Consider the following 21,903-nt stretch of genomic DNA (forward strand, 5'->3'; position numbering starts at 1 on the left):
TAAGTAACCTCTACACCCAACGTGGGAATTGAACTCACAACCCAGAGATCAAGAGTCACATGTTCTTCCAACTGAGCCAGCCAGGTGCCTGTGAGAATCACCTTTTAAAAAGTTTATGTCATTAAAACCACTGGAAAAGACTGGTTAGTGTATGTCAGCATGTTCAGATGTGAGGTCTCAACAATGAAGAAAATCTGTTACATATAATTATGATATTGTTAATCTTACATAGATATCTTTAAAAAATTTTTTGCTAAAAATCACCAGATGTATTAGTCAAGATAAATCCTTAAAAATGAAAAAGTATGAATTGCATCTTAATAATATTAACAAAATACTGGTTTGCATTTAGAAGTGCCTATACTTTCTTAAATTATATCTTTTATGGTTCACATTCATGTACTTAGAATATTGAAGTCAAATCCCAAATACAAGCAACAAATTTTGTTTTCCTTTCTACCTATTTTTTGGAAAAAATTAAGTGGCCAATTGGCTAAACAATGAGGAGTCCCAGAAAAACCGTCATCAGATAATAAACACAAGCAATAGAAAACCAAGTGGCACTTTTATTTTAAGAAACTTTAAAATATTTTCAAATTATCTTCAATTTCTCAGTTCATTCTCTAAACAGTCTTACATTAAACTGCCTCAGCAAAAATTCCTCAGTAGACTATAATTCGCAAAAGCAGTTAAATAACACTAGAGTTTTTACTCTTGAATATTATCATTTTCTATTTTTCATCTGAAGTATTCTGAAAACAAATCAAACTACACAGTATATAAACAACACTGACATCATTATATAATTTCTATTTCAGAAAATATATTTCCTTTGATCTACTTATTAATATTTATTAAGCAAGAATGCTATGACAGGATAACAAGAAGAGTCAAGTGTTTCTATAAATTGTTACGTTTTGGGGAAACAAAATAAGGAAGGTGGTTAATATTTATACTAAATTTCCTTTATATTCATCCTTCCAGTGGAAACTATAAAAATAATCTACATCACAGCGATAGAAAATAATCTACTTTTTCATGTTACAAAATTTGCTTCCTTCAAAAAAACTTTCCCACTGTGCAAATTCCAAATATTAGCCCTATTAACTACACACATTGAAAACTGCAAACAAACAGCTGAGCACAATAGAATAGATAGTGCCTAACCGGGGAATCACAAATAGGACATGGAAAGATTCTGTAAAAATGAATAAAAATAGAAACCCTTCATTCCTACACATTGTTAGCCCAGTTCTGCCAGTCAACTTCTTTTAACTAAGGCAGGTTAGGATTCCTTGGGCCGTAAGGCCTTACTTACTGCAGAGTAATTTCCTGTTCTCTGCTGTAATAGTCACAGTCCTGAGAAACAGGCAGGCGAGTATTTCTATATTTACAGAAGAAGTAACCTAGAAAGGTTTAGCAGTTTCCCTGAATCATATAGCTTAAAAGTTCTGGAGCTGGGACTTGCTCCAAGAACTAGAGCCTCTGGACTTGGAGGCGTGATCTCTATCCACTTCTACTGAAAGCTGGTGCCAGACTGGATAGTGAGCACATATGAAAGTGTCAGGGGTCCTAAGCTAAGCCCACGTTTGCATTCTTGCTCTACTATTTCCAGTTTTCTCCATTGGAAGTGTCCTAACCTAGTTTGTTCATCTGTAAAACGAGATGAATATTATCTTGTCTTTCAGGCTCATCAGGAGAATTAAATGAGGAAAAGTATGCAAAGTCTCTGGCCATAAAGTAGGTGTTCAACAAACGTGAATACCCAAGAGCCACAAGCAGCCGTGCCAACTTCCATAGGCAACACTGGGTTTTTCAGGACACAGACTTTGTATATTAGTGCACTCTATCCCAGTATGGCAGGGAACACAACAATCAAGGGGTTCTTTTGGTGTATTCAGCTCCCAAATCAGACATTCCAACTGATGGACTAGAGTCTCAAGTCACATGTAAGCCACTTTTCCTAAGAATGTAACAGGACTCCTCCTTGCTTCATCTGTATCCGTAGCTGCTACTGATCTGAAGCAGTAATTGCTACTCAATCCCTCTGCGACAGTTGCATGCTACATGAAGGTATTCAGAAGATGCATACAAAATAAGACCTTTTTTTTTTTTTTTAAGATTTTATTTATTTGAGGGCGCCTGGGTGGCTCAGTTGGTTGGGCGACTGCCTTCGGCTCAGGTCATGGTCCCGGAGTCCTGGGATCGAGTCCCACATCAGGCTCCCTGCTCAGCAGGGAGCCTGCTTCTCCCTCTGACCCTCCCCCCTCTCATGTACTCTCTCTCTCTCTCTCTCATTCTCGCTCTCTCAAATAAATAAATAAATTTTTAAAAAAAAAAAAAGATTTTATTTATTTGACAGAGAAAGAGACAGCCAGAGAGGGAACACAAGCAGGGGTAGCAGGAGAGGGAGACACAGGCTTCCCGCAGAGCAGGGAGCTCATCGCGGGGCTCAATCCCAGGACCCCGGGATCATGACCTGAGCCAAAGGCAGACACTTAACTACTGAGCCACCCAGGCACCCCAATAAGACCTGTCTTTAAGGGAGATTTCTTTTTTAAAGAAAAGGAGTCTTGGAATGAAAGAGGGATTAGATTTCTCTTCCTTGACTAATTTATTTTTTAAATGTTATTTTATATAAATAGGAAATTAATATAAAAAGAGGAAGTTTTAGTTAATTTCAAATAATTTATTCTCATTAAAGAAATTAGGCTAATCTTAAACTCTAAATACCATGTAATAATCCCAAATCTATCATTACAGTGACCCAGAAATTATCCAGAATACACAAGAATTATTAGAGCTTTGAGTAAAGCGTATAGATAACCTCTAATATTCCATCAGCAATTAAAAAAAAAGCACATTTATTTTTTTGAGGGGGGGGAGGCAGAGGGAGAGAGAGAAATCTGAGCGTAGAGCCAGATGCGAGGCTCAGTCTCACGAACCTGAGATCATGACCTGAGCTGAAACCAAGAGTTGGATGCTCAAGGGACCGATCCACCCAGGAGCCCCTCCATCAGTGATTTTAAGAAGCAGTAAGTTCCTTCAGTTTACCAAAATAGTCAGATAAAAACAATGATCGGGGGGGGAAAAAAGGTAATGGGCTTTAAAACAAGCTTAAAAATTAAATAATTGAATCAGATAGGCCCAGTAAATTTTTCTAGGAAAGTTTCCCACTAAAAATTGCTCCATCTTTAATCACACCTGAGCCCTATACTCATTTCTTAGACAGCGATTGGTCAGATTACTTAAGTATTCCAAAAGCTCTCCCCTTCTGTCCCCAAATTATCCCAATAGTGGCACACCATTAAGAGTTTCTTCAACACTATTGACATTCTGCACCAAATAATTGTTGTGGGGGCCTATGCTAGGCACTGTAGGATGTAAAGCAACATCTCTAGTCTCTTCCCATTAAATGCCAGTGTCACATGACCTGGCTCCAAGATGCAATAACCAAAAATGTCTCCAGATATTGTGCACTGTCCCCTGGGGGCTAAAACTCCTCCTGACTGAATGAATCACTAATGCAGTCATTTTTCTGGTGTCTCTAACTCCACAAGACCCTTGTTGAAGTGCACATGCACTGCCTGGGGCAGTTAAATACTGATTTAATGGTAACTATTAATGCCTCTGAACTATGAGCCCTAGCCTCACATGGTGGCTGCTACAAGTACCACTTTATAGATGAAGAAACCCAGGTTCGGGAAGATGAAGTAACTTTTTCTATACAGTGCCAGAGCCAAGATTTTAAATTAGGCCTAACTATAGTGCTTTTTATATGGATCTTTCCATAAGGCCAAAGACGGAAAAAAGAAGGCATAGCAGGGATGAGTAGAGTTAAAAACTAAACAAAATAAACCCAGAAGATTTAGATTCATGAAGGGGTTTTATCAACCTTAGAAGACAGCAGGTCACTTCCCTCCCGGGATCTCTGTTCTTCACCAGAGTTAGGAAAAGTACCCCACCCAGGGTGGGGGGGTGAGTGAAACAGACGAAGGGGATTAAGAGTACACTTATCGTGATGAGCACAGCGTAGGGACTTGTTGAATCCCTGCACTGTACCCATGTAACTAATATAAAATTGTATGCTAATTATATTGGAATTAAAAAAAAATTTTTTAAAGAACATACTCCCACCTATAGCACACAAGTACCATGTAGACTATGACATAAAAGCATAATTATCAGTCATTTTTTTTAATCCTCACGATTGGTTATCAGCACCCTAGAATCTCTTCCCCAGATTCACTTTCCTACCTCCTTTGAGTCTTTGTTCCAATGTTACCCCTTCCAGGACTTCCCTATCTGGAAGAGCACCCAACTCACTTTCACTTTCTGGTCCCTTTATTTTTCTTCCTAGTACTTATCCCCCCCAGCCCACAGAAAGCATTTGTTCACCCAGCTCCTCCACTTAGACTTTAAGGACACTTAATTGTGTTCTCTTTCCACTTCTGCTCACCTAGAATAGTGCCTGGCACATGGTGGGCACCCAGATGTTCACTCAGTGATTTTTAAAAACCAAAGACTGTGGGGTGCCTGGCTGGCTCAGCTGGCAGAGTGTGTGACCCCTGATCTCGAAGTTGTTAAATTCGAGCCCCATGTTGGGTATAGAGATTACTTAAAAATAAATCTAGGGGCATCTGGGTGGCTCAGTTGGTTAAGCAACTGCCTTCAGCTCAGGTCATGATCCCAGGGTCCTGGGATCGAGCCCTGCATCGGGCTCCTTGCTCGGTGGGGAGCCTGCTTCTCCCTCTGCCTCTGCCTGCTGTCCCCCCTGCTTGTGTTCTGTCAAATAAATAGATATAAAAAAAAATCTTAAGAAAAAATCTAAAAAGAAAAAAATAGGGTGCCTGGCTGGTTCAGTTGGAAGAGCATGTGACTCTTGATCATGAGTTCAAGCCCCATGTTGGGTGTAGAGATCACTTAAATAAAACTTAAAAAAAAATAAAACCAAATCTTACAAAAAAAAGAAACAAAAAACAAACCAAAACCAAAGATGGTAACTATGAGTGGTGATGGATGTTAAGTAAACTTAGTGTGGCATGTATCAAATGTATCAAGCTGTACCCCTAAAACTAATATGTTACATGTCAATTAAATTGCAATAATAAAAAGTAAACAAAAAATGCAAAAACAAAAACAGGAAAACTAGAATTAAGGACCTGTGGAAATGATGGACTTTGATTAGAGATGAGAAAGGAAAGCCAAAGAGAAGGTATTGGAGCATTGATGAATGTTAAAAACATTCTAGAACAACTTTTCACTGAGACAAGAATCAGGACTGCAGAAGACTAAGCAGATGAGTTATTTGCTAACGAAAAGTACATGCCCATACTTCTCTGTATTGCCTTCCTTTCAGCTTTTAAGACTGATGAGATAGATGCATGGAATACTTTATGGAATGAAAAATTTGCAAATCCCAGTACTAAATAATCTCTTACATTTATATGGCATCTTTTTCATGATGTAATGATTATCTATATGCAATATGCTGAAATGTATATTAAAAAACATACTTAGCTTAATTTCTGATTACCATATAATACAAAATACAAATGACTAATGTATCTGATTTCACTGATTAGCAAAAGCCTTCTTTTCCACATTCTGTTTCAACGTTATTTAATGCTTAATCCAACAGATAGTACAATCTCTGAATTTTGTAGTTGGTAGATTATGAGTTGAGAGACTGAGATTAAAAATTAGCTAAATGGAGAAGTAGAATACATTCCAAATTCAAGACCAAGCAGTTGTCCCTCCAGTTTCAATTTGGGTAACAATGTAATTGGGATCAAAATCAAGAAAAGCACACTCAGCACTAGTTTCCAACTTAAAAATTATGTTTACTTATGAGAGCCTCTTTACCAGAGTAAAATGCTCAATTTATTTTTGTTACAAAGACAATTTTAAATCAAATCACCAAAGCACAACTATAAAATTATCAAAACTTTTTTTATCTATTCCTAATTTAAATTCCAGTGATGCTATATTTGAGAAAAATATGACTAAAACTTATTTACAAATTAATAAGTTAATAGGCTTCAACCAACCTAAGGGTTTCATAGAACAAATGGCAGAGAGGAATACTAGAATTTTGAAGTCATCCATTTCCAAAGTATAAACTAAAATTATGATTTCTTTGTTCTAGTCCAAATACACTCTAGTGACCATTTTAAAAGAATAATTCACTTCACATGTTCACAATGTAAATACTAAATATTTTTATAAAGTATTTCATTTTACCCTTCAATAGACTTTTCCGGAAATGCATTGTAATTTTACCATGTGAAAAATTTCACTTTTCTTCAAAAACAAGATCTTTGACTCACACTTTATAATAAGCCAGAACAACTGCTGCTCTCTTAACATTTGAAAGCCTCCTGAAAGATTTGAAGTGGCTGTTCTTAAAACAGGGAGAAACTGGATCTACCTTAAACCTTATGTGAACAAAGAATTTCAAAAAATAGTATCTGTTTGTGAAGCTCAATCCTCTAGCCATGTTTATGAGAAATGAACTTTTTTAAACCAAGTCAGGTTTAGGCAGTGGTTTGCTTCCTACTGACAGGCTAAACTTTTTTCCTTTCTCTTTACAATCTTAATAGCTCTAAACACATTAATCTTATTTATTGCTGAGCAATGTCCCTACCATCTGCTCCTGCTAGTATTCCATCTGAAAATATAATTCTTTAATATATTCAGCCCCAGTAATTTGTGTTCTGAATATTTTATTTCAAAGCAAGTACATGGGGAGGGGGCGTTAGTGAGAATAAACTTGATCAGCTAAATAATTATTTGTATGTGGCTTATAAACAAAATCACTAACTGAATTATGAAAGGCAATTCTACAAATATTTTGAATTTCTGCTCTCATATTCAGCTGCCAAAATTCCAACTGATATTTCAGTACTGAACATTTTTAACAAGCAGTACTTTCAGAACGTTTAAAATGTTTTTGTATTTTAGCTCCAGATGGAGTATTGGTTCAGTTGGGTGAATGACTGAATATAATCCACAGTGATTTCTTATTAAATTATAAAATGTGTATTTATTTTGGGTTGGGACATCAGAAAAATAATTTCTATCATTAAATGCCATGGGAAGCCTTGAAATTATTTCATAATTATACATCCAATCCTGTAAAATTTTACTTGCATGTTATATAAGATTTCAATTACAAACATAGATGAATTGACAGGATTTAAAAGCAAAAAAGAAAGGTTCCCCCTTATAATTCTTTGCTACTTAATTTTTAGCTAAGAATTAAAGTGTTCTTTTACCTTGTATTAACCAATTAGTTGTTTGTGATAGCATTTTTTTTAACAAATTAAGATGTTCACCCATAGTAAATTACAGTAATTCAAAATCTAACAGATACAAGACAGGAAATTTAAATGTTATTAGAAATATATGATAATGCAAGATGCCCCCTTTTCTCCCATCTTTCCCTAAATACTACTTTTTCTTTTTATAGGTCATACATCTAGCATTATTCAGCAAAAATAACATTATATCATTCACTAATATACCTTTTCTCTCCTTGTCAAATATCAATTTGCTTTAAAGGTTTAATAAAATCAAAGAGTGAACAAACTGAAAACTGTAATTTTCTATTCATTCCGCCAGCCTTCTCTAGATATCTCCCCAAATCGCATTTTAATTTTGCCTTCATAATACATTACTGTGATTCACCAGCAGTAACCCATTATCAGTTTACCATTACTACCAGTCTCCCAAATGTCTCATTCAAATCTTTAAGATCTTTTACGACAGTGGTAAACAGGTCCATTAATATTAATCTCCTTACATCCCTTTACTTTTCCTTTACACAACAGTCCTTCCTTCCCTTTCAAAGACAAATCTGTCACAACAGTTTTAATCCTTTTTTTATACTATGTCCAACATTCTTAGGTATTTTATATTCAAATAAATCCTGAACTATGTTAAGTCTAGTCATAATTTTTTCTTTACTAAAAATGAGGCAATTAAAGAAGTTAAGATTGTAATGGTTTCAGATTACTTACAAATTTTTTTTAACCAAGCTTTTAAGAGATCAGCCAAATCACTAATTTTAACACTCATAAAAAAAAAATACACAACTGACTATTCCAAATGTGACAGAGTATAGAAACATATGATATTTTAGTGGACTGCATTAAAAAAATGATTAAATGTTTGGAACTTCTGCACCATTGCTCCCAAATTCAAAGAAATAAAATTCCACAGTAACTTACCTTATAAACAACATAATCCTTCACACTATTAACACAATTTTAAGATATTCACTGAAAGGCTACTTAAACAAAAGTGGATCCTACAAGACCAATTTTTAAAAATGTTTTAATGCACTATGCAGTGCCATAAACCTTACTCAGTTTTCTAATGTTGTGCTTATGACAATAAAATTTACATGTTGGGTCTATTAAATACAAATATTCTCATAATAACTTTCATTCCTGTACTTGATCCATTTGCGAGATGAAAACTCCAGGTCCCACCTCGGTCTGCTTTCCAATCTCTACTTAGCGCTTTTGTTATTTGCGGCCACTAAGTAAGAAACTGCAGCCTCAGAGAGGATATTTCCAGTTCTACTACTAAACTGATCAAGGTCATGGGTTGTCTATTCATGGAGACCCACAATGATACCCATTTACAGTTCTCATTATCCTCCAAAAAGAAGGAACTCTCTTTCAAATGTTTATACTTGGCTTCCTTGTAGGAAGAGCCTAGTTTATGTGCAACCAAACATAAAATAGTTACATTGCTGATCTTGTCATTCAATTTTGCAATCCACTCTTAAAAAATTAATCTAAACATGTCACTTCCAGACTTAAAAAGCTGTATTTATCTCAAAAATCAAGATTAAAACTCTAGCTCCTAACTTTTAAGTTTCCAATAGACAATGCTTATAAAAACAAGATCTTATAGAAAGTAGAATGAACAAATGAGTCAGTCACAAGTTAAAATTAAACAACACTTTCCAAAGCAAAACCTAAAAAATAGTAATTAGGGAGTTTCCAACTTGTTACAATCACTCACACTTTTCCTTTGTCATAACACAATATGCCTTTATATGCTGTACGTGTACATTTCTCTTTTGGTGGGTTGGGGTGCAGATTCAGGGATCCTGTCTCAATTCCTAAATTCTGTGCATATTCATCACATGACAATAATTTTGACTGCAATTGTTTTGATAAAAAGTTATTTACAATTCTCATCAACCATGGAAGCTGTGTGATTTTATGAGTTACTAAGGAAAAGATTTAATATATAAACACAAAGATTAGCCATCTTTTTCCTAGATTGGGAATGTAAACAGAAGTTCACCACAGTTGTCTGTTAAGTTATTTATTAATTGTTCCACAATAGTACTAAAGTTCATACCAAACCAAAGTACCTAAAGAAGTCTAAAGTGAAAGAATGACAAAATAAGAACAGTTTTTCAAAGATCTCCTTTACTCCTCTAGTTACTTAAATTCTTCAGGACCCCTGTCAATATTGGAGTAAATTTATATTCCCTATTTTCCTTCAAACCTATTCCTTTCCTTCTCCTATCCTAACATATTCCTTACCTCCCTTAACACACAACCTCTGCCCATTATTCTTTTACTCCCTACAAACACAGGAAACAAAATTTTCCCCTTGGAGTATAAGATCCAAATCATTACATTTTTCTCCAGCTGTTTATCTACATTTCCCAAGAGATACCTATCTCAACGTGTAACAACATACTTTTCAAGGCTTATCTTGCACAGTGTATTTCAACCTAGCTAGTCACTCAGGGTAGACGAAGCAGAGTTTTCATGTTATTAAGAACTCAGTATTATTCTTTCTAGGCAAAAAGGTATGGGTTGGTTGTGGGCTTTCATTTTTGTCGATACGCATGCTTATGTGGGAAGCTACTCCTGTACAACTAAAGAAGCACAGTAGTCGACTGTAGTTATTATACACTGTTCACACATTTCTTTGTTGATGGAAAATACTGAACCATTGTCAAGTCTAGCATCTCTATGGCACTTATTATCAGATGAGAAACTGTGCAAAGCATTATATTCAACTCATTATTTGACCAGCTTATCATAAAATTTTATGGCCTTATGTAACCTAAATGTGTTCTATAAATGCTAAGTAATTAAATTGCATATAAAGAAACTTTTAAGTACTCTTAATATCTAATGTTTTAGTTTAGGTATTGACTATTTGTAAAATAAAATTTCAATATTTAGGCAGTCTTCTAAGGCAGGGATTTTTTTTAAGTTTATTTCTTTTTTTAGTAATCTCTACACCCAATGTGGGGCTCAAACTCACAACCCTGAGATCAAGAGTTGCATGCTCTTCCCACTGAGCCAGCCACGTGCCCCAAGGCAGGGATTCTTAGCCTAAGGTCCACAGGTTAAGAATTTTTTATTGGGAGTTTTTTTTTTGGGGGGGGGGTGGTTCTTGTGGGCATACAGATTAGATTGAAAATTTTCATGTGCAAATATATTTCTAATGAATGCGGGTAGGAAGGTATCAATTCTATCATTAGCTGCCCAAGGAGTCTGTAACCCTAAAAACATTACACAGTTCTTCCCTAGAAGAAAATTTAAATAGAATCTACTTAAGTTGGTCACTCACATGCAGTCAATACTTTTTTAAAAAGCAAAACAGACACAAAGAAAAATAATTTTAAAAGTGTATGCCCTCAGGCGCCTGGGTGGCTCAGATGGTTAAGCGTCTGCCTTCGCCTCAGGTCATGATCCCAGAGTCCTGGGATCGAGTCCCGCATCGGGCTCCCTGCTCCTTGGGAGCCTGCTTCTCCCTCTGCCTCTCTCTCGCTCTCTCTCTCTCTGTGTCTCTCATGAATAAATAAATAAAATCTTAAAAAAATAATAAAATAAAAGTGTATGCCCTCTTTATAGCTTAATCTCTTTTTAAACTCACTGTAATCTCAGAGGCTTTATTTTCAAGTTTTTTGATCAAGGATAAGACAACAGAATTCATGGTGCTGTCTTCATGCTAATGTTCAAGTAATCAATTATTAAGGACGTAAATAAATATAACAAGTGGAACTAACACTTTTTCCCTCAAAATCTATCAGGAACTACAAGATTGGCAAACCACCACAGATCCTCCTCTGTGGTAAGGGATTCTGTAACAAATATATTCATGGAATATTACTGACATAACCTCACACAACATGATGCATGGGTTGTATCATTGCACTAACAAAGGAATCTTGCATCACACTTTTAAAAATTAAAATCCTGTCACTATGGATTAGAAAAATACAAAGACCATAAAACTCAAAAAATGATAGTCTTCAGATGTAGTTTACTCTAAAAATACAACTCTGAAGTTCAGAAGCTTATTTTTTTTTTTTTTGAGGGAAGTTCTTCAGTTTAACAAGACCTATGAATTTGCAAAGTAAGGACTGTATATGCCCTCATGAGGCCATATTGCTCAAACCGTCACCCAGTTCAGGCTCAAATGCTACTAATTACAAGTAAACTACAAAATGCCACATACCAGGAAGGAACAAAAAGTTTTGCCTCTCTTACATGATTAGTGCAATACATAAAACTAAATGTGAGGTAGAAATATTTCTATCACTGTTCACAATTTTAAAATCTTAAAAATTTTGAGTACAGGGGTGCCTGGCTGACTCTTGATCTAGGGGTTGCGAGTTCGAGCCCCAAGTGTGTGTAGAGCCTACTAAAAAAAATTTTAAGTACAGATTCTTTTCCACATACTTCTGTTCTCATTATATCGAATTACCAAATTACTGACTAGCAACTGCTAAATTATGGTAGTCCTCATCCTGAATGTACAGCAACACAACAGTTTCCTACCCATACCCAAACATCTTAAAAGTAAAAACCTTTATTTTAAAAAGATCGTATTCAGATAAGGACATTCCACAGACAGAAACAAAGGGAGGGAGGGAGGTGGGTAAAAAAAAAAAAAAAAAAAAAGTTAGCGTTAACCTAGAATGGAGAAGTCATCTGTGCAGATAAATAAGGAGTTGGATTTGAATGCAGACTCAGTGAGATTCTGCTTAGCACTCTTGTTGAAGAAAATGACCAAATCTAGGAAATGACCTTGGCAAAGAAAGAACTATTTTACTTTTCCCCAATCATGTGGGTCCAGGAGTAGACATTTCTCTACAGAGAAATCCAAGTTCACGCTTAATATAATAATTTATCATTTCCCTACAATAGTATCATATGCCCAAAAAAAAGGGCAAAGTTGCAAAGACCTATTCTATCCTTTAATATTTTTACTCCTTAATTCAACATTTGTAGCCACTGATTTCAAAGCACAATTTTCTCATTATTTTACATAGCCACTTACAGTTTTTCTCCATCTTTAAAAGACACTTCCAAACATTTCTTCCGCATCTCTAATATTTAAATGTCTTACTTCTTTCCTTCTATCTATACTTTCAACCTTTTTAAACATGGTTAAACTATGACTAATACTTTTTTTTTATTCCTATTAAAAATGCTCAAGACCATTTTTGTCATACTGTTATCTTATTACAACCTTTTTAAGACAAAAAGGATCCATCTAGAACCAAAAGATATTGGAATCTGATTTTAAATGAGGTCTCAATAGTGTCTCTAATATTTAGGATAGGTAACCCAATTTCAACAAAACATGTTCTGATTTACATAATTTTAAATTTCTACCCTTCCATATAGTGCACCTCAAACACAAAGAAAATACTCACCCAATTTTCAAATAAACCTAGAAATATAAAATATTTAAGTTCAAAAAAACCCAAAAACCACAATAAACATACAAGTCCCTAAAATGCAGGTTATACCACCAGAATAAGGAATTATTTTAGAAAATGTAGTTAATAAAAAAAACCTGAAAAATGTTACTGGATATTAAGTGATATCTCCTTTCTTCAATTTTGTGATTAACAGGTCTTTTATTGGTAGTAAACTAGAGCAAACAATCAGAATAATACATATGCAGTATTCAGTACACACAATAAAAGTTAAAGAAATTCAAAACCTGTATAAAACAAACACTGGAGAAAAATCATACAGTTTAAGAGATACAGTGGTAAAGGTCCTCTCCATCCTTTGATTACAGCTTGTACTCTGTACCCAATAGAACTTACCGCACTTACCAAAATAAGAAATACAGACTTTTTAGTATTGAGTGTATTTAAGAGGATTAAACACATTTTCTAAGAATCTTGCAATGACAAATAGATGACCCTTTAGCTGGTAAGCAGACTTAAGGGAGGAAAGTGGGGAAAGGAAATTAACTAATATTTTGTAACCATTTTTAATAATTTCTTATTTTCCAAACACTGCTTTCATAACAGAAGTGTTTTACACTTGCACAATATTAATTACTTTATTATACATGGAAGCCTGTGGTAGGCTGATTACACAATAAGACTGCAAACAACCAGTGGTACTTTTCTGACGTCAGAAGAGTACATAAGACTGAAACATCACCAAAAGTACATAAAAAACTCATCAGCATAAACATCAAAGTACATTAAAAAATATAATCAGGAAAAAAATACAATTGCTAAAAAGTGGTTTAGAGCAGAGCTACTGTCTTATCAGTAGCTTCAAATGGCAATTAGCGTTCATAGCAAATTTTGATGACTTTACAAGACCCCTGTACAATACTGACTAATGCACCCTTTTAAAATGTACATTAAAGGCTGCAATTTCACAAAGAGGTTCTGATGTCATTACTAAATGCAGACACTCTTATCCCTCACATTAGCAATGTCACCAGTTGGAATTACAACCTTAATAATAATACCTATAGCTCAGAGTATGGGGCTTCATTATACATGGAAATCTGTATGGGTTTTATTTTTTTTTTAAAAGGTACATGGGGGGTTGTTTATCCTATTGTTTAGTATTTGAATGCCATAAGGCATATAAAATGCCTAATGAATTACCTAATGGAATGTAAATCGTTCTAAAATTTAAACTGTCCAGAGAGAAGAGGGAACAAAGCAGGCTCAGAACTCTAAGAAGAGGGTAGGACAAGAACAAAAAAACAGAAGTGTGGGTGACAAGTAGTAACATAGACAAGAGCACATTTTAAGCCATGTATAATAAAAAACGCATACCCCAAATTTCAAAGAATTATGTAATTCCAACTTGGGTTCTAATACTGGTACCAACCAACCACTGGGTCATCAACACTGCCAGATATTGTAACTTCTAATGAAACTACAGCCTTGTTACAGTTGGCATAAGGAGAGGGTGCTATTTTTTTTTCTTCTCTTATTAAAGCTATCATTCCAGGCTTTGATCAAAGATCCAAGAATATTTGTTCTACCAGGCTGGAATGAATGGTTTGGAAGTTCAGAGTACATTTAAAAGCTGCAACAAAATATAGGTAGCCAACATCTCAGAATTTTGGATCAGCCTAGATGGAGACAGCAATTTGAAATGTTTTCGATCCCTTACTTAAAAATGATGAAATGTATATTAGCCCAGATAGAGCAATTTGAAATGTTTTCGATCCCTTACTTAAATGATGAAATGTGTATCATACTATCTGTAAATTGGATATTCCATTACAGTGATAACGTACAGAATTCCCATGCGTTATTACACTTTCCTGAGAGTAAAGCAATTAGAATAACCTTAATCCTAGCAAAAAAGTTTTTTTTTGTGTGTTTTTTGTTTTTTTTGTGGTTTTTTTTGTATTTTTTTTTGTTTTTTGGGGGTTTTTTTTTGTTTTTTTGCTTTTTTGGTTTTTTTTTGTTTTTTTTTGCATTTAAAACTTTTGGGCTATTCCCTGACGATCTATACATGTAAATTTGATTGCTAAACATTGTCACTTTGAATGTCAAACTATTTTTAATCTATTGATTTTGATTAAAAATCATAATACAAACAGAGCTAAAATCACACTAACAAAATAAACTAAATATGAAAAGTTGCATTGAAAGGGCATTACATTATTCTTAATAGGATCGTGTAGAAACATTCCAATGGCAGTGTTCTCAAAATAAAACAAAATTACATTAGACCTCCAGCCTGGTCACTTTGGGACCTTACCTGTAACTTTGGCTGGTGGGTGTCTTTACTCTTGTACTACATGGCTCACTTACATCAGACATCATATTTGTATACCCTGAGAAATCTGACACTGAAGTCCTTACTCTATGGTCCACTTCTCCATTAGAGTTAGTGATGAAGGTCATTGGCACCCTGCTGCCCGACTTAAACTGAGAACCAAACGCTTGTGCAAAGTTCTCAATCTGGTACGTTGTTCTAGGCTCTATGTCTTTCTGAGGATCTATCTGGCTAGCTAACTCCTGAGATGGAATCTGAAAGCTTGTTGAGGACTCTAAATTTTTCTGTTGTTCCTTCTGGCTAGTCAATTTCTGAGATGAGGACTGGAAGGCTGATGAAGTCTCTAAATTCTTCTGAGAATCTATCAGATCATCCAGCTCCTGGGAAGGTGTCAACTGCTGATGTGTAGCATCCAAAGCAGATAAATAAAGACCTGGTTGAGATCCAAACAACATCCCAAAAGGAGGCTTTGGCAATGAAGATGGCAACACTGAGGTAACAGATTGGCCGAAACCACACTCCAAAGGAGATGTAGTGTATATTTGTTTTTCTGGAAATAAAGTGTGGTTGTGGAGAGGTGAAGACAAACTGACAAACTGGAAACCGTGTCCAAGAGTAAAACCTGCATTAGTGGATTTTTCAAAAGCCTGTTGGAGGTATTTGGAGTATTCTTGCAACATGCTTGCCTTATCATTTGAAGGTGTTTGGGTGCCTGGGCTCAAATTTTCTTCTTGAACCAATTCTGAGTGTTCTCCTGAGGTGTGTAAATCCACTCGTGGTTCCGTTATGTTGAAAGGATCCTCTTTCTGGCTTTCTGATTTGTTGGAGTATTGATCCAAAATACTTTGTAAAACCTCATCAGGAATTCCAGACTTGTCATGACAAGACTTAATTTCAGCATTTAGAGCTGAGGAGTCAATAAGGGACAATGGGGTCTCATTGTCCAAAACACTGACACCTGCAGACTGAATGACGGACTGTTGGGAGACCATGTGTCCCACGTTTATAGAAAAGGCACTGTTGCTGCTGGCAGTTGGTAAATATCTTCTTTTCTTTGAAAACTGCATGGCATCATCATAATTACTACTTATTTGACCTTGTTTGCCACTGGTACTTTGGAGAAGACTAATGGTCTCCACGCTATTATTCGATACTATGCCAAGTGAGCCACTTGGCTTCCCAGACAAGGACTTCTGCCCAACTATGTCTGGTAATGGTGACACAAAATTCAGGTAGTTTTTATCTGTATTCTTTCTGCTTCCTTTTTTAAAGATCAATTTTGGCACCCTTTTCTGCAGTTCATCAATACCAGTGCCAATTATGCCTCCACCGGAAGACACAGTAGGCATTTCTACTGAGTAACTCTGCATGTTTAGATTATTTGAAATTTGTGATTCACTTGTTTTACCAGTCTTATGTTCCTTATTTTCAACAGCTATGCTTTTTGACTTCGTTTTTCTCCTTGAAGAACTTGTATTTCCCTGAGACAACACAGCCAGATTACCCATACTGTTATGGGTTGATGACCCAGGTTCTGCACTAGCGGCTCCTTTAGCTATGGCTTCACCACATGTGCGCCTGTGCTTCAACAGTCTATCAGTCCTTGAAAAATACTGTTGGCAAGTGTCACATTTATATGGCTTTTCTCCACTATGTGTCCTCTTGTGTCTCTCCATATGGTACTTCTGAATAAACTTCATGCTGCACTGATCACATCCAAATGGCTTCTCTCTACTATGAATTTTCTCATGTCTCTGCAGTAGGTATTTCTGAATGAAACCCATACTACACTGGCTGCACTGGAAAGGTCTTTCTCCAGTATGAATGAGGACATGTCTCCGCAGGTGATAGGAGCTTCTGAAAGCAGCACTGCAGTGATCACAGATATGAGGTTTCTGACTTGGGGACAGGATGGCACCTTCTCCATCTCCAACCAAAGAAGGTTTGGAAGATGCACTTGGCTTCCTCTTGGCTTTGATTCCCTGAGATTCTGGCTTTGGCCTCTTTGCCTTTTTGACATTAGTGTCCTGCTTTGGCTCCTCACTGCCATGGTGGTCATCAGTCCTGCTACTGCTGCTGAGCAATACGTCGCGGTGGTGCTGGGCTGGTTGCTGCTGGGCATGCTGGTGGAGAATACTGAGGTCCTGGATGACGCCGTGGCTCCCCCCATCCCCACCTCCTAGGCCTGGAGATCTCTCTTCAGCCCCAGCGAACAGCCCCCCATAGTGGTGGTGGTGATGGTGGTGGTGGGACTGCTGCTCCTCAGGATCTGCGGGTTTCTCCTGTTTGATGCTAACCAAAGACTGCAAGAATCCCCAGGAGGTCCTCTGCGAGGGGAAGGCCGCGGCTGACGCCGCCGGCTCCTTCTTGAAAGTCATGTCCGGGGCTGGCGGAGGGGGGGGCTCAGCGGCCGGGGCTGCGGAGGTAGAGGAGGATAACACGCACTGCGGGGGAGGGGCGGCCGACCCCGCCGGCCGGGTGAAGCTGGTGACCGGGGGAAGCCGGTGGTTGAACATAACCATACCCTGGGGAAAGGTGGGTTCCATCTCTGCCCTCCTGCTGCTGCTGCTGCCGCCGCCGCCGCCGCCGCCGCCGCTACTACCACCGCCGCCGGAGCCGCTACCACCGCTACTGCCGGTACCACCGCCGCCACTCAGGAACCCACTGCCGATTTTCATACCCCGGAGGAGGCCTGGCTGAGGAGAGGAGGAGGAAGAGGGAAGAGGGAGGAAAGGGGGTGGAACCGGGCCCCGGGCCGGGACCACCGCAGCGCCCAGGACCCCGCCGCGCCGCCGCCCAGACCGCAACGCGCCCAGCACTAATTCCCAGCCCGGTCGCCTCCGGCACCGGTACGCATGGTCCTGCGACTCTTCCTTAGGCCTCGCCCTCTCCCTCTCCGACCCACCGGCAACACTTACGGGTACCGCCGCCGCCGTAGCCGCCGTCGCCTCCAGTTAATAAAAATAACGCCGTCCTCTCCACAATGGAATTAAAAGCCTCCCTTGTACTGCGCAGCCGCGGCGCGGTGTCTGCTGGGAACTCCTCAACCCAGCCAGAGGGGAGCTCTGTGGAGCCACGGCGCCTGCGCCGCAGCTTCCGCCCGGCCTGCCTGTCAATCACTGGGGCGGTTGGGCGGAGGGGAGGCCCAGGGCTCGAGGGGCGGGGATTTGGATGCCCTGTAGAAAGAGGCTTCCAGGCGAGCAGGCGTGATTGGTGGGCTGCACTGACGGCGGTGGACGTGGATGAGGGCTTCTGGGGGCGGCCGCTCAGGAGGTGGAACCCAAGGGGCGGAATTACGCAGGACCGTAATGCAGCGTGGCTTGGGGGCTGCAGAGAAAGAGGCTGGCGGAAAAGGTGGGGGAAACTGAGGACGAATGTGGGGGCTTTCTCTGCTTTAGTTTGCAGTCCAAGTATTGAATCAAAATCCAAACCCACAAGTGGATCACTTAGGGCACTTTTGGTTCTACCTAAAAGCAGTAAACTTCAAGTGCACAACATTTATTAAAACATTGCTTCTGTTATCCCTCTTAGTTTGGAAATATTTTAATAATGGTCGTGTATCCTTTGCATTTATAGGAGGAGCCTGCTTTGAAACCGCAATAGAGGTACCGTTGCAAAAAAAAAAAAAAAAAAAAGTCTTGTTGCCAACCTACCTGAAGGCTACTGGAAAAGGAAACCGCGTGTAATCCAGGTGCAGCAGCCCTGTAAAACACGCCCACACACATACTTCATCATCATCAGATGTTATTTAAATTCCCACATACCTTTTCAGTCTGGCTAATGAGTCTGTTTGCCGTGTTATATTGTTGCCTAGCCCCTTATGTTACTTGTGAAAAACTACTAGGCCCTGCTAAGATCTCTACTAGGATTCACGCTGCCCTCCCCAAGCATGGAATGCTGAGAAATGCATGCAAAATTACGAATTTTTTCTTAAGGGAAAATTACGAAGTAAAATCTTGAAATCAAAGACCAACAAAAATCAAACAAGTCTTTACTCAGTGCCTAATGTACACAAAGCACTCACTCTCATATTAAGCATGCAGAAATCTAAACCAGCAACTTGCCTACCAGAGACTATTTATAAATCACAGAATTTTTTTCATAAAAGAACTAGAACTATGACAATAATTTACTTAACAGTATATTTTCTTAATGAAATTTCAAGTCAATTTTCTCAATATTTCTAGCTAAATAACTTCTCATAAATAATAAATGACTTCTCTGAGAAATTTCACCATTGAGACCATAAATACTATTCATTATTCCTTATGGGCCTCTCTTAGCCTGCTTAAAAACTTAAAAGATAATATTTAATGATCATTTTGAGGTAAGAAATAATATTTTTCTAACTATGCAATTACATATAAGCATTCTGCCACTTAAAACTGTGAATCTTTAATACCATCAAGTATAGTTAAGTGTTAAAAGAAAGACTGAAAATTCAAAATCTTAAGGCAGTAGTAAAATATTAGTCAATGCCTATGAGAAATGAGGCTGTCCCTTTATTCAGGGTGTCAGTGTTTAATGGTAAGCTGGGATGCATATAAGCTAGTCCAAGCATGAAGGGCAGTAGGACACTCATGTGAAAAGCCAACTTTGTTCCTCAGTTATCAAGATAAGAAACCTGTCATTTCTCTCATTCACTCTGTCAGCCTTGAGATACTCCAAGCAGACTTACCTCTGTGTTGTATACCCCATATATCAGGAAGATGAAGACACCCTGTAAAATAAAATGGACGGAAAAAGCTGTTAACGCTAATCATTTCAGCAGTAGAAATACCTGAAATAAACTTTCCTGGGAACAGACAAAAGAAGACACACTTCATCAAGGTCATTTTATTTTTCTATTTTTCAACATTAGAAGCTGTACCTTGAGCATTTATAAGGTAACATACCAGCACATCACTAATAGTGGTTGTGCTGTTCAATTCTCCACAAATAGAAAGTAAGAATATCATTCCCAGTACATAGAATATTAATTAGAAAAGTCAGTATGCCAGTCTCTGGAAGATAGCTGGGTAATGAAAAAATTAAACTCAGAAAATGTCATCAAAGGAATCACAGAAATAGCACTCAGCATCAGTGTTTCTAAGCACTGCTTTAGAATACAGCAACTAGAATATATTTGTTACCATCTTCAATGGGGGTAAACAAATTTTTTTTTAATCAAAACAGCTAAAAGGATAAACTTAGGGTAATAAATATGAGTAGCTTTTAAATAATATTTAAAATATCAGTTCAAGTTAAGGTAAAATTTCACATTATCACTTGTAAAATTGCACACATTTTTATTGTAACCTTTATAAAAAAAGTTCCAAAGATCTATTTATTAGTCCTTAGTTTTAGAAAATACTTAATTGTAAAATATAAAATGAATCTCACTCTTAACTCTAAAAGATTAATTCTTTAAGTAAAACTGATAGAGTTTAAACTTAGTAGAGATAATAGAGAGCAAGAAATTTTCCATGTGTTTTTGCCTTACAGAGGAAATAAAAATCTATGTTGTCCTCTTCTTGTTAGGTATTAGTAAACCAAATGTTAGATAGAGATCTGCACTAACTTCCGGAAATGGTTCAAATAGTTAAGAAATGTGACATTTTCAAAAGGAAAATATTACAGGAATATCTTAATATTTGTTTTACATCTGAGTACTTAACATTTTACAGGTAATGGAAAAAATCTTATAACAAGGAGATTGAATAAAACAGAAAAAAGTTTTGCTCGTTAGTTTCTTTTGCAATAGACTTTATTTTTTAAGAACAGTTTTAGATTTGCAAAAAAATTGAGAAGATAGTACCAAGAGTTTGCATGTATCCCACACCCAATTTCCTCAATTATCATCATTTTACTTTTTTAAAAATATTTATTTATTTATTTATTTATTTATTTCAGAGTGAGAGGGAGAGAGAGAGTCTTAAGCAGACTCCATGCTGAATGTGGAGCCCAACATGTGGCTTGATCTCATGACCCTGAGATCATGACCTGAGCTGAAACCAAGAGTTGGACCCTTAACTGACCGCATGACCCAGGTGCCCTTCATCATTTTACTTTTAAAAAAATTTTTTAAAGTAATCTTTACACCCAATGTGGGGCTTGAATTCACAACACCCGAAATCAAGAGTTGCATGCTCTGCTGACTGAGCCAGACAGGTGTCCCTGATCACTTTACATTAGTATGATATATTCATTACAGTTAATCTTACTAGTTTTCAATACTGTTCTCTATGTGATTTCAGAAACAAACTTGCATTATATGTGTTTATATTAAGAAGAAAAATTGATAAAGAGTTTTGAACAACCAAAAATTTCCGTTGGGTCATAAACTATTAAAAATTCAAACACAGTGAGAGTTTTTTCACTGTGCATACATGATGTTCCATAGCTCAATACTAACACTCAAGTCCATCCTACAAGTAGCCTTTCTCAAGAGCTACACAGTGCAGAGTGAATTCAAGCTGCTTAGATGGTACTCATTTTATAGACTACTTGTCTACCTATATTCTAGATAATTCAAGAAAAAAATTCTTCTCTGATTTATGACAAAACTGTAAGATAATTAACAGTCCTCCTTCCTTTCATAATTGCTAATTCTTTATTTCATGTTGTGTTATATAGATATAAAATTAAGAGTAGGTCACTCAAATTTTACTTCTATTTATGAGATGGGAGTATTTTGCTCTGTGCAATAGAGTTCTTCACTACAATGTCTTGTATATTGAACAGTATGCACTATGATTTGTGTATGTTAAGAAATTCAGCTGTTTCGTCTTTATGGTGCTTTGGAAATCAGAGAGCCCTTCTACAATGTGTGCCATCATTCCTGTAATTTATCCATTTTGTAAATTCAATTTTC

General features: G+C 37.1%; 1 protein-coding gene across 4 annotated transcripts; it reads right to left on the reverse strand.

The window, feature by feature from the left end:
* Window positions 1-12,896: 12,896 nt before the first annotated feature.
* ZNF281 (zinc finger protein 281) lies at window positions 12,897-18,721 on the reverse strand. Of its 4 annotated transcripts, none has more exons than XM_073884465.1 (2): window positions 18,704-18,721; window positions 12,897-17,746 (listed from the first exon to the last, which is right to left on the reverse strand). In XM_073884465.1, exon 2 carries the CDS (start codon window positions 17,726-17,728, stop codon window positions 15,029-15,031), a length of 2,700 nt encoding a protein of 899 aa, XP_073740566.1. In that variant the 5' UTR covers window positions 17,729-17,746; window positions 18,704-18,721; the 3' UTR covers window positions 12,897-15,028. The 4 variants fall into 4 exon arrangements, with proteins under 4 accessions (XP_073740566.1, XP_025711016.1, XP_025711017.1 ...); XM_025855231.2 differs by lacking the exon at window positions 18,704-18,721 and adding an exon at window positions 17,969-18,070; XM_025855232.2 differs by lacking the exon at window positions 18,704-18,721 and adding an exon at window positions 17,969-18,062 and having other exon boundaries at window positions 12,897-17,742.
* Window positions 18,722-21,903: the final 3,182 nt, after the last annotated feature.

The sequence above is a fragment of the Callorhinus ursinus genome, unplaced genomic scaffold (assembly GCF_003265705.2).
Source record: "Callorhinus ursinus isolate GAN/ISIS: 27379988/994484 unplaced genomic scaffold, GSC_fseal_2.0 scaffold57, whole genome shotgun sequence".
NCBI classification, from domain to species: domain Eukaryota; kingdom Metazoa; phylum Chordata; class Mammalia; order Carnivora; family Otariidae; genus Callorhinus; species Callorhinus ursinus.

What these genes read in the sequence shown, in the direction of transcription:
- ZNF281 (XM_073884465.1), bottom strand. Translation starts at nt 17,728, where the DNA reads ATGAAAATCGGCAGTGGGTTCCTGAGTGGCGGCGGTGGTACCGGCAGT.